At 32.7% G+C, this 14,485-nt stretch overlaps 1 protein-coding gene across 1 annotated transcript; it reads left to right on the top strand.

Annotated features, from left to right (window-relative positions):
* Positions 1–925: 925 nt before the first annotated feature.
* Positions 926–7,543, top strand: LOC146998217 (zinc finger MYM-type protein 1-like). Its single transcript, XM_085813669.1, has 3 exons — positions 926–1,064; positions 2,924–3,066; positions 4,706–7,543. Exon 3 carries the CDS (start codon positions 4,712–4,714, stop codon positions 6,266–6,268), a length of 1,557 nt encoding a protein of 518 aa, XP_085669795.1. The 5' UTR covers positions 926–1,064; positions 2,924–3,066; positions 4,706–4,711; the 3' UTR covers positions 6,269–7,543.
* The last annotated feature ends 6,942 nt before the right edge of the window (positions 7,544–14,485 follow it).

The following is a 14,485-nucleotide window of genomic DNA, read 5'->3' as shown; positions in this document are numbered from 1 at the left end:
CAAAGTAGACAATTAAAAATAGTAATTTTAATGAATCGATCATTAATAATGAAATTCTGGGCATATACCACATAATCAGAGATAAAGTACAAATTTTCATACATAAACAGCAGATTTTATCCTACAATATGATTCAGTAATTAAGAGCAGGTAATATTTTACCAATTTGCTAGGTCAAGATCTTACCATCATTGGTTCTAATGCATTTTTCAACAAACAGCATTACACATTTGTCAAATAAACTGCATTAATCTGCAAAACAACACATTAAAAGAATACAACTAATTAACATATTGGCTCAAAAAAGGCATAACGAAGAGCAACTTCTACACAAATTCAGTAAAAATGGCACATTTACTTGAAATATCCTCAATCAGAAGTTTACTAGTAAAGCTGTTACATATGTTAGAATTTTCGTGGTTACTTAAAAAAAATGGTAACAGTAATCTCTACACGACCTAAATGAAAATAGCGCATTTATCTAAAAACACGGTAATCGGCCAGAAATCTACCAGCACATAAAACAGAAAATGAGCATGAAAAAATATACGCATGCAAAAATTACTTTTCATATTTAATAATAAATATAAGATATAAAGCAAACACTTACCAGAGAAATAGAAACCTTGGGTATTTGACGAATAACCTGATATTTGCCACTGCGCACATCTAAAAACAAACAACTTCAAATTAATCAAGCAAAATGTGTAAATTTGGAAAACAAGGTATTAAAAATTTGCGATAGAATTTTAGCATACTTACGGATCAAAAACATACAACTCTTCAACCACAGTTCCAGAAATAAGAATGAGCCAATGACGCCAAATTACTTGGCGAGAAAGTTATTAGTAGATCTTCATGCAACCCAGAGAATCTCGTAACTCCTCCCATTTTTGGCCCCTTTAGACGCTAGTAGATAACCTGTCAACAACGAATTCCTGTGTTTAGAGGCAAAATGAATTTTGCGAAATCTTGGAGCGAATTTAAAGAAATACTTCGCAGACACGAAGTAGAAACTGTAACAAAATATGTTTACTACTATGGAAAGTCATTCGATAAAGAGAGTAAGTAATTTTTGAAGATGTAATGAGTAAATAAAAATCCTCTAGAATGTAAATGCTTTCTTTGGTTGTTTAGTTGATATTTGGCCATTTTGTTCCAAAGAACTTATCAGCACTAATTTGTATTAATTTTATTGCGTAAGATCTAGTTGATGTTGCGAGATTTGGTCCAAGTTGAAAAAAGGGTTTATAGACGTTCATATTCATTAATTTTGTTGCATAACGTGTAATAGCGTTATGTTTGATTTTTATTTGGTTTCATTGTCAGGTATTGCATGTTTTTTTTTTTTTTTTTTTTTTTTTTTTTTTTTTTTTTATAGCTGATGCTTCACGAAACATTCCGTACTATATTAAACATTAAACAAGATATACCGTGTTAGATTTGAAAATTTTTATTGTTGTTTCTTGAGAAACTCGACAATTGTCTCGATGACTACTATATTTTTCATCCTATTTTAGTGTATGAATGCAGTCTGTTGATTTGAAATATAATCATTTAATAGTCTATAAAGAAAATCCATTCTTTAGTTTTATCATTAACAACATGTTTCAAAATAACCTTATAATAAACACTACCAATTCAAAAAATATTCTGTTTTATTTTCAGGTAATAGTTCACCATAAAATTATAATGCATTGAAATATCAGGAAGTTATAATAATAAAGATATTGAATTTTAGAAAACAGGAAAGTTTTCTGAAATGTATATATATTTCTTTAGTGATGTGATATATATATTTCTTTAGTCAATGAATGCTACTTATCTTGTGTGTAAAATCACATTACTGTCTATTTTGACTCTTAGCACCAATGGACTAGCAGATAAGATAGCTGAATACTGGATGTTTGATCAAGGTACAAATACTGTTGAATGGATTAGTTGCATGGGAATTTTCCTGTTCTCCTTATATATAAGTGAATACAAGCCAGTTTCCCATTAGACCTTCTCAAAGGCATCCCTTTTGCCTAAGGCAGCTAGCTCATTCTATACTTTACCTAGCATATATAATTTTAATATGAGACAAAATGACATAATTTTTTTACATAATAGTTTAATGCTTTTAATATCGCTCTATGTTTGCAGTAGGTGCTGCTTAATGTGATTACATTTGCCCATTTTTGATAATATAAGATGATGAGAAAAGTATCCTTTAAAATAGGAATTGAATTAACTATAAATATAACTAGCCACTTTCTTAACATTTTAATTAGGAAAAATAAAAGTTTGTTTATCAATTGTTTACAGTCTTCATTGCAAAAGTTCATTTGAGTAGTCCATAATGTTTCTGAAATTTATTGGACCAATTCTGTACCTATAATCTTAATACTTGGAGGTCATCCTTGTTTAAAGAGATTTTGCCAATGTAAAATCTGAAATTGGGCAAAAACGCAAGTGTATTTTGGCAAAGATGTTTTCAGGAATTTTTACCTCCCTTTTGAAGAAGAGGGAACTGTGCTGAAGCCCTTCCAAATCAATAGCTATTGAAAATTCATATGAAATTAAGTTTTTTTTATTTTATTGTTTTGCACTTTTTTCTAAATGCTTGATTAAAATCAAAAATAATTTTCGTTTTTAAGTTTAAGAAATTTATTGTATAGTATTTTGATTATATTAACCAAATTCAGCAAATAAAATTACAGCAAATGATGCATTTTTTATGTTTCCATATATGAAAGAGCAGAACTTAGAAATTCAATAGCAATATACATGACATCAGCTGCAATACATTAAGCAGTGTCTACAGTATGTAGTATATATAGAGACAGTTAAATGTATAATATGTTTATAGAGATCTGTAATTTCTTTCTTTTAAAAATCAAAGCTTATCAGATTGTGATCTAAATCAAAATTTTCTTTCCAGTTGAACTAACTCCAGATTTACGATTAAACTGGTTAGATGATATTCCCTATTTCCACTTTGGGTGAAAAACCTATGTTTGCCATCAAGGAAAAGATCTGAATAAACATCAAAAGGAAAATTATGCTAAAGAAAAAAATGAAAAGGTAAAATAACATTGTTATATTTAAAAATTTATACAAAAATATCACCTCTTGGATTATATATATGTGTGTGTGTGTGTGTGTGTGTTTTCTTTTAGTGTCAAACTGATCATGCTTTTGGTAAAGCATATTCCAAGAACCAGACAACTAAAAAAGTTAATTGTCCAGCTGTAATTAATGTTACCCGAATGTACAGGATGCCTCAGTTCAAGGTAGAAGTTTATTTAACTTTTTGTTCTAAGATGGTCTTAGTAATTTTAGAGAATTTTTTTTTTAAGGAAAAAATATAATTCTGCCACGTATGAGCAAGATTTATTGAAGGTATTCTATGATAAAGTATACATACTTTTTGACATAAAAACATGTTAAACATAGAAAATGCTGTGGTTCACAAAACAAATATTTATTACTGAGATATGCAGAGTAATACGCAGAGTTACATGCAAGCAGAATAATACTAAGTACAAGCAATAGCACAGATAAATAAGTACAGGCAGAATAATACTAAGCAAGCAGAATAACAGAATAATACAGGGCCGGATTAAGGGTGCCGTAGGCCCTAGGCACTCCAGCAGCGTAGGCCCCGAAATAATAAACATTTTTTAACTGAAATTGACCGCTAATATTAAGTAATAATTTTGTTGTAGATATAAATCCGAAAATGTGATGATGCGGTAAAATAACATTATTTTATTTTGGGATTTTAATGTTTTTATTTTTCATAGAGCCATTTTCAATAGCCATAATTCCAGAATTGAGTTTATCTGCAACAATGCAACTTTTATATCTACCAAATTCCATGCAGAATTCCAGGGTTTTAGTACATGAACATGACAAGACATTAGCCGCCGGGAAAACCTCTCGGACGGGCACATGCGTTTGACACAGTTGGCCACGTTTCCATGCCCACTACCAAACGCTTGCGCGCGATCGAGAGGTTTTCCCTGCTGCTAAGGTCTTTTGTTTTAGTAGCTCAGTTGTGTAATAAGTTAATATGTAAACACTACGATAGAGCGTGTATGCCTGTGCTTGTATTTAATCACGCTCAACCCCAAGTCAATCTTTAGTTTAAAAACTGGAAGTTAAATTTATTATAAGTAAGGTAAGTAAAGGAAAGTTGTTTTTATACTCTACTTATTTCAACCTAGTTTTTGATTCTGGAATATTGCTTCATTCCATTATAAATAATAGAATTTTCATTTTATCACTTCTTATTAGTATAATAGTCCGCCGTAGAATGCAGCACAATGCAAGGAACTTTGAGTAGGCCTACTATGGGGTGGTTTGGCCGTACTATTGTAAAAAATCTCCAGTAGTAGTCGTAGAAATAGTACAGTCCAAATCACCTTTGGAATAGCTTAATTTTAATCCATACTCGTAAATCCGGGTTTCGTTTTTACAAGTTTAAAATGCATTACTTAACAAATTTAAAATGACTTTTTAGCTTTCTGATAGCATAATAAAAGCGACGGGCGCAAACTAAAATGTATATTTAAAGGTGACGAGAAGAAGGAGAAAACAAGTTTAAATTTTAGTTTGTGCGTGCCCATCGCTTTTATTATGGTATATCAGAAAGTTAAAAAATTATTTTAAACTTTTAAGCGCAATTTATAAAAGCTTTTTTTAAATATTTTTTTTTTAGCGAAAAATGTCTGATGGATATAAAAGAAAACACCAAAGTGGACATGAAAAACGCAAAAAGAAAGAGAAAGTGAGTGAGTCGCTTAGTAAAATTAAAGGTTCTTTATTGAAATATGTTAACATTTCTAAGGAGACAGAAGATAATGCAGATGCGGTAGATATTTCCTCGATCGAGGTTAGACCTAAAGAAGCTGAGGCTTGTTGGGACTCGCAAGAATGTTCAACCAATAAAACTGAGAATGTCACAGAAGACGAGGTTGACGGGGGTTTACGAAATTTTAACGACGCTTCCAAGCAGGTGGTGCCTGAATCACTACCAACAACATCAGCCTCAAGTATTTTCAGTTCTGATCCAGCGCGGTGGACAACCATAAGCGCAGATCTTATCGATTACTTCTCTCGTAATCACCCTGTGCAGAAATTGGATATAAATTTTAAGTTATACGCCACTAAATTTGGCGAAATAATGAGATGTCCATCACAAGATTATTTTTTCAGAAAACTGAACAACAATGATATTATAAAAAGGGACTGGTTGATATTTTCCGAATCTACTGGCAAGTTTTTTTGTTATAAATGTATTTTGTTCAAATCGGACCTACCTGGAAATCCAAACCTGTGTAACCAATTCCTTACAGGCTTTAATGACTGGAAAAACGCACATTCGAGAATTTCAAGTCATGAAGTGTCAAAAGAACATTTTGCATCTATTTCTGCTTTAGTGAACTACCAACAAACTAGAAAAATTGATGAGACGTTTGATATTGTCAAGGAAAAAGAAAGCACATATTGGACAACGGTTTTAAGAAGAATAGTGGAAGTAATTAAGTTTTTGGCCGAAAGGGGACTAGCGTTTAGAGGCGATAATGAAATACATGGTGATCCTAGTAATGGCAATTTTCTTGGGTGTATCGATCTCTTAGCCAAATTTGATCCGTTTCTAGAAGAACATGTAAGAAGATACGGTAATCCAGGCCGCGGAAAAGTATCATATTTATCCTCCACAACGTATGAAGAACTAATAATTTTACTGGGGTCAAAAGTATTGGAAAAAATAGTTACAGAAATTAAAGAAGCCAAGTATTATGGAATCACTGTGGATTCTACACCTGACGTTAGCCATACGGATCAACTCTCCATAGTTATTAGATATGTCTCAAAAACTGGAGATATATATGAAAGATTTTTGATGTTTGTTAAAATAGAAAAACATGATGCCAAGTATCTTTTTGACACTCTAATTTCAGTTTTAGAAAATCAGGGAATAGACCCAAAATTTTGCAGATGTCAGTCTTATGACAATGCGGCTAATATGAGCGGAGTGTATTCGGGAGTACAAACTAGATTTAGGGAAATCAACAGCGCAGCCACTTGGGTACCATGTGGAGCTCATAGTCTTAATCTAGTTGGCACAGCGGCGGCAGAAAGCTGCTTAGAAGCTGTAAAATGTTTTGAAATTTTGCAATCGCTCTACAATTTCTTTGCAGCGTCCCCTCAAAGATGGTCTAAACTAAGGTCTTTGGGAAGTAAAATTTCTGTAAAAAGACTTTCAGAGACCAGATAGTCAGCACGTTATGAGGCTGTAAAAACATTATGTGCCCATTATGATGATATACGTGGTATTCTTACAAATATTTCAACTAGTGAAGGTATGAAACCTACAACAGTGATTGAGGCACAAACCTTAATCCATCAAATGAATACTTTGGAGATGGTATTACTCACAGTTATTTGGGAAGATCTACTAAAACACGTCGATATTGTAAATAAATCTCTTCAAGAACCTGGCATCGAGTTTAACACGATGGTGCGACTTTACGACAGTTTAATTCAATATTTATCTCACTGCAGAACTGAGGACATGTATAATAGCTATTATCTTAAGGCAAAAGCCCTTGCACCAGATTCAGAATTTAAAGAATCCGAAACTAGAGTTCGTAAGAGAAAACGACAGTTCGATGAAGGGCCAGATGAGACTCCCTCTCGCAGTGCCAAAGATTCCTTTAAGATTAATGTTTTTTTTTATTGTTCTGGATGTGCTTTGCGCTGAAATGACAAAGAGACGCACTGCGTATACCAGCCTTTATGACACATTTAGTTTTCTTACGGATAATACACTGACCGAGGACATTATCAAGGTTAAGGCTCAAGCTCTGGTAAAAATGTATCCGTCTGACTTAGAAGAAAACTTTGTTGATGAGTATTTGATTTTTTCAAATTTGTACCCCAAAACCACCTCTATAACGGATCTCATCAAATTACAAATAAAGGATAAACTTGTGTCAAGTTTCCCAAATGTTAATATTGCATTGCGCATATACCTTTCGATATTGGGTTCGAATGCAGAAGGAGAAAGATCATTCTCCAAGTTGAAGCTTATAAAAAATTTTATGTGTTCAACTATGGGTCAAGAGAGAACTTCGTCACTGGGCCTTCTGTGTATTGAAAGTGATGTCGCTCGCGGCATTAATTTTGAAGATATAATACACGAATTCGCTGTGTCAAAATCCCGAAAAAAGGAGTTATTTTAGGATCTACTTGGTAAACCAAACGTTTTGTATTCGTATTTTTTGTGTATTTGTATTTACATATATTATTTTGACCTTCACTATATAATAATATAAAAATGTTTATAAGTTTTTGGGGTATTTTTATTTCAATATATTTTTTTTCAAAGCCCTAAGACCTTTGGCCTTCGTAGGCCCTTTGGCCTTGGTAGGCCCTAGGCACGTGCCTACTGTGCCTAATTGGTAATCTGGCCCTGCCCTCCAACTAAGCAGATAGCCCGTACATAATTTATAACATTCGATTAAAAAAGTTAAAGCTTGGTTGTCACTTGTTAACAGATTCACTAGTACAGAGTAGTGTACTAAATTTAGATAGCATTTTTAATAATAATTATATTGAAGAACATAGATGCCTGCCAATGCTGTTGATCGCCAGAAACCTACAAGTAAAGATCACTGATATGTGATACTGCAGTAAATTTACATACTTTCTTAAATAAAATCCAAGAATACTTGTACCCATGAAGATCAATTTTATAAGAGATCCTTCTCTGGTAAGATTTTAGCTATTAAGAATAGGACTATGAAACAAATTTATGAATTTGTTATTGCTCCTATTATAATGTATGGTGTTGGAGCTTGGGGTTCTAGGGCAGCGGAGTTGCTGAGACTAAGGAACAAATTGAATTCTATCCAGAGAGGCTGGCTGCTGGCAATCACAAGACGTTTTAGAACTGCTCCTACGGAAATTGCTAATATACTTGCGGGCATTCCGCCCATCTCGTTGTCCTATGACTTTTATTATAAAAAGTTTTTATTGAGATCAAATAAGATTGACTTTTATACATATACAGATGATACTGTTTTTAACACTGCTTTTATATTTTTAATTGTCATCTTTTACATCCAAGGGAAAAAAGATCAATTACTTTTAATAGATACATTCCTGTATTTAATGATATTGATTTAATGATTGAACTTTAATTTTATATCTATATGTTTCAACCTACCTGAAAAGTTTTCATTAACAATACTTTTGATACATGACTGGTTATCCTCAAAAATATAAACATTTTTAACACTGGAAATTTCATTTACTACATTTTTTATCCATAAAACATCTTGAATACCTTTACATAAAGCAATTATTTCAGCTTCTGTTGATGAAAGTGCAATACACTTTTGCTTGTTACAGCACCACATAATAGGAAAGTTTGAAAACATTACAAAATAACCAGTAATTGATTTCCTATCTTGAGTATCTCCCCCCAATCTGCATCTACATACAAACACAAGTTTGCCCTTTCCAAATCACCCTTTTTGTATATCAATTTTAAATTTAAGGTGTTTTTCAAGTACCTAAGAATTCTTTTTAGAGCACACCAGGCAACATCAGTAGGATGCTCCTGCAGTTGGCTCAAGCAATTTACTGCAAAAATAATATCTGGCCTTGTGATATATGCTAAGTAAAGACCCAATTAATTCTTTGTATGGGCCATGAAATGCATTTCCTTTCTGAAAATCAGCTGCTGTAGATTTTGGTTGAATGGGAGTTTGGGCTGTTTTACAATCAGACATTTTAAATTTATCAAGTAATTTTTCAATATATGGTTTCTGATCTAAATATAAACAACCAGACTCAAATTTCAGTCTAATACCCAAAAATTCCGAGACACTTTCAGATTTTGACATTTTAAATTCATTTGATAACAATGATATTATAATATTTGTTTCTTTTACATCTGAACCTGCAATTAATAAGTCATCTATATAAAGAGCCATAATTACTTTCTTACAATTTAAATTTCTGATAAAAATACATGGTTCAGAGTCCAATTGCTTAAAATCTAATTTAATAACAAAATTAAGAAATTTCTGATACCATTGTCGAGGAGACTGTTTAAGACCATATAAACTCTTTTTAAGTTTACATTTCTTACCACTCATATCATCATATCCTTTTGGCTGGTCCATGTAGATGATTTCATCTAACTTACCGTTCAAGAAAGCTGTCTTGACATCTAAAGTAAAAGTTTGCAGACCTTCATTATTGATAATTACCAGGATTAAACGTAAAGAGCACATACTAATCACTGGAGAAAATGTTTCTGTATAATCTATGCCTTCTTTTTGCATAAAGCCACGAGCAACAAGCCTCGCTTTGTAACTTCCATCTCGTTTTTTATGTAGAACCCATTTGCAGGAAATGGCTCTTTTATCAGGGGGTAAACTTTGTAGGTCCCAGACATCGTTATCTTCCATAGATTTCATTTCCTCGTCCATAGCTCTTTTCCATGGTTCTTGTTCTACTTGTGGTAGATTTACAATATCTTCAAATGTCAGAGTGTCTTGTGCAAACATTACTTGGTAAATCTCAGGATCAGGATACCTAACTGGCTGTTTCTTTTCTCTTGAGGATTTTCTTTGTTCCTCCTTCTTATTTGCAGCATTTAATTCGCCGTTATCAATGTCTGAAATTGATTTGTCTTCATTTTTAATGTCATCATTGTCATTTTCACTCAAATCAGAACTATCGCAAATATATTTTTGATTTTCTACTTTCTTCTTTTCTTCATTAAATTTAACATTTCTGGAAACAATGATGCATCTTGTTTCTGGAATCATTAAACGATATCCCATTGTGGAATAACCTACAAATATCATTCTAACAGATTTTTCATCTAGTTTCTTTCTTTGCGATGGTGGCACTAGAGTATAAGCATCACAGCCAAATACACGCATGTTTTTTAAATCAGGATTTTCACCATACTTCAGAAAATAAGGAACATGATTGGCAATTGAACTATTTGGGAGTCGATTATTTATGTAAGCAGCCGTAAGTACTGCTTCACCCCAAAGAAATTTTGGTAATTTTGCCTCAAGTATCATTGCTCTAGCTTTTTCCAGTACAGTTCTATTTGCTCGTTCAGCAACACCATTTAGAAAAGGTGTATAGGGAGGTGCAGGATCTATTTTTACACCTGCTCTTTTAGCAACTTCATGCAATTCTCCACTGACATATTCTTTGGCATTGTCACAGCGCAGTTTTGCAACAGTTGGATTCAATTTAAAAAATAGCTTGAGTTCATCAGCAATTTCACTTTTTCTTTTGAGCAGTCTGATTTCCATAAATCTCGAATAGTCATCAATTATAGTCATGAAATACCTTTCCCCATGGAGTGTTTGATGTTCTATTGGACCACATATATCAGTGTGTATAGTTATAAGCGGTTTGGATTCTTTTATGCGAGGACCCTTTCCTATAGGCAAAGCACTTTGTTTGGAACGAACACATACTTCACAAAAGGATTCTTTTGCAGGAAGATTCATCAGTTTTAATTTTTGATCACAGCAGTGTCCTAACCTTCTGTGCCATAAATCATCATTCTTTACTGCTAAAGCTGTAAATAAATTTGGTGAAAAATCACTAAAATATTGTCCGCATTTATCCAAGTATCCAAACCTAAAACGCTTGTTTTTGTTTTCAATATAAACTATTTCATTTTTAAAAATTACGCTTAAACCTGCTGCTTCAATATTTTTAACAGAAATTAATTGTCCGTTTAATTTTGGAACGTAAAGAACATCTTTTAACATTATTTCAACACCATTCTTAGTTTTACCGCAAATATCACCAATTCCTTCCACTTCTAAAACCGCCGACTTAGACGCGCACTTAACAGTTCCAGTCTTAGGCTTAATTGAGGTAAACCATTCCTTGTGAGAAGACATATGAGAAGTTGCACCAGAATCAATAATAAATTGATCATGCACAAGATTTCCAGCCATAAAAGATATTGCAGGGGAAGCGTACTTATTACTATTTGAATTTGCCTGCTTTTTAGAATTATCAAAATATTCATTTTTAAAATGACCACTTTTCCCACAGTTATGACAGACTCAGTTCTTTTTCCTACAAAATTTAACAGAATGTCCTTTTCTTTTACAATAAGTACAAAACAAAGTTAAATAAAAACAGAGTTATCTGTATTTGGTTTAGAATACTTATTTTCATTTTTATAATCAAACATAAGAGATTCACAATCAATAAGTCTACTTGTAACAAAATCTAAACTCAAATTATTGCTTGGCTGATTCTCTAGAGATGCCTTAATATTTTCATATTCTTTTGGCAAAGACATTAAAATGTAAATAATAATATCAAAATCGATTACTTCAGAGCCAGAGACGCGTAGACTACTCACCAGGTTCATTATGCTGTCGATATGTTGTCCCATTGACACATCCTTGGATTTCCTTATGGTAGCTAGACGTTTACGCGTTAAAATTTGACTCACTGCACCTTTAGTGCTATACGTAGCTTGTAGTTTCTTCCATATTTTACATGCAGTGTCTTCACGTTGAAGAGAAGCAATAACATTGTCACTTAGAAGGGCAAGTATTAAGGCATAAGCCTTTTTTGATTTCAAAACATCTGCAACTCTTTCCGCAACTGCTTCTGTTTCCAAAAACGTATCCAATTCTCTTGCCGTAAGTACTGCTCGAACTCTTCGACACCAAACAGTAAAGTTATTAACATCGTCAAATGGCACTACACCAAAAGCTTCCCTTTCACCTCCGGAAAAAGCCATCATTCACAATATACCAAATCAAAATCACGCGAACGATAAATTAGTACACTGAAGGTTCAATTAGGGAACTATCAGCGAATTCTAACTTTTGAAGGAACCACGCTCTGCTGTTAAACATAGAAAATGCTGTGGTTCGCAAAACAAATATTTATTACTGAGATATGCAGAGTAATACGCAGAGTTACATGCAAGCAGAATAATACTAAGTACAAGCAATAGCACAGATAAATAAGTACAGGCAGAATAATACTAAGCAAGCAGAATAACAGAATAATACTAAGCAGCGATAAGAGGTTACAGAGGTCATATATATAACTTCATAACAGATCATGGTTTAACAAATCATAAACAAGACACAATAACTAACCAATCAAAAGTAACATACAGAATGAGATTTAAGTTTCAGAATAACTCGGACCTGGCTGAAAGCTAATGAATGTTTCGGACTTGACAGAAAGCTATACTTCCTTTTAACCAGTAAGAATGCGATTACAAATATCTCAACAAAACAAAAGGTATTTTTAGAGTCACAATGTAAAAAAGAGAAATGATTTTTTGTGTCTCTTTATTCAACATATTTTGCTAAATAGTTTTTTTTTGGGGGGGGGCAAAAGAGGGTTTTTAACAGTAATATTTTCCTAAATAAATAATTCAGTAATTGACATGCAAATAAAATGATGTTTTCAGGCCACAAATAAAGGCTTTTTATGCTAATTATATTCTAACCAATTTGCTACAAATAGAAATAAGTTGTTCAAAGTGAAGTTTTATTCGTTATGTTTCTTTGAAGAAGTAATTTGATCTATTGTTATAAAAATGGAAGATCCTTTTTACAGCTTTTTTTAAAGGAAAAAAATGACTCCATTGTTTTTTTTTTTTTTTTTTTGAATAATATGCTATGAACAGAAAGTTTTTAAAATTGAACCTTTATCAATAATTAGTTTTAGATGACTGTGCTGGAATTTCTAAATTTTACTGTGATAAATATGTTTAAATTACAGGTAGTGCCAACCCCAAAAAGAAAGATTATCATATCTCGGAAAATTAAGGAAAAACTAGCCAATAAAGATAGTATTGCTGGTGAAGAAGTTTTCATGTTTAATTTACCTAATAGCCAAGATCATCAAAATCATCTAATGGGTAACATGGCTGCAGTAATAGAACCTATAGATGCTAGAGTGCGGCATTTCATAGCTTCTAAAGTTAAGAATGGAAAATGCAATGCCACTGTAATTGCAGAGCTATTAGAAGTATACGTTTCAACTGAATTGGGAGAAACTGATAAAACGCGCAGATGATTTTATCCAGAAATGGAGGCAATAAGGAAAATAATAAGCCAAGCAAAATCCGATATTAGAACTAGTAAAATTGACCAGGAAAATACAGAAATGTTAATAAATAGCTGGGATACTTCCAAGTGTTCTGTTTTTTTTAAACCATGTACTGAAAATACATATGATGGTACTGAGCCAAATGACTTTACAGATTCAAAACTAAATCTGCTATTTGTATATCAAAGTGAAGAAATGAAAAATTTATATGTCTTATATGGTTCTAATCTTGTTCTTCTCGATGCGACCTATCGAACCTTTAAGTATGCTCTCCCACTTTATTTTTTAGTTGTCAAAACAAATGTGAACTATCAAATAGTGAGCATAATAATTACACAAAATGAAACAGCCAAAGCATTAGAAGAAGCTCTTATAATTATTAAAAATTGGTTGCCTCTCGTTAGACCAAAATATGGGATGGTTGATTTTGCAATGGAAGAAATTACAAGTTTGGAAAATGTCTTTACAGGAATTAAGGTTTTTATATGTAGTTTCCATCGAGAGCAGGCATGGGCTTCTAAGAAAAAGAATGCAGTGGTTCCCAAAGAAGAGCTTTTGTGTAAATTACGTGCCATAGCAAATGCTCCAACTCAAGATGAAATGGTTGCAGCAATAGAGGTATTAAAATCATGGAACCAATATGAAGCTGTGAAAGATTATTTTGAATTAACATGGTTCAAGGAAATTGAGAGATGGGCTTTGGCTTACAAACCAAATGACTTATTCATAAACTCGAACAATGGTGTTGAACGCTTAAATGAGGAACTAAAATATAGATATCTTCAGGGATATAAAAACTGTATGCTGTCTGAAATAATTAAGATCTTGGTTGAGAAATTTCTGCCAGAAAGATATAGAATTTACGTCAGAAAAAATCTGAGTATGCTGTTGCAGGCCAGATTATACAATGAACATGTACCAAATTATTTAATCAATAAGCCAAAATGGTTAATTGATCACATAAAAACAAAATTAAGAGCTGCTGAAGTTTATGTGGGTAGCATAAAAAAAATTTCACATGGCTTCTTTAAAGTTTCTTCTGAAACTAAGCATGATGCAGTTTATTCTGTCACGTTTGATGAACAGAAACAACTGTGTCAATGCACATGCTTAGATTTCAGAAGAAACCGACTGCTGTGCAAGCATATTGTGTTTGCTGGCGTGAAGTTTCCAACCTGGAGTTTGGAATGTACTGCAGAATGGCTATTTTCAAAGTTGATGAAGATTTAGTCTCAAGAAGTATTTCAGGCACCAGAAAACGAAAATATTCATCAACTGAAACTCCTTCAGGTGGAACATCAGATAATTTACCCACCATGTCTGAAGAAGCAACGTTGAGTAAAAAAAGAAA

This window comes from Stegodyphus dumicola, chromosome 3 (genome assembly GCF_044657685.1).
Source record: "Stegodyphus dumicola isolate Sdum_Otavi_A_Nest chromosome 3, ASM4465768v1".
NCBI classification, from domain to species: Eukaryota; Metazoa; Arthropoda; class Arachnida; order Araneae; family Eresidae; genus Stegodyphus; species Stegodyphus dumicola.
This window is presented reverse-complemented; position numbering and strand designations above follow the sequence as displayed.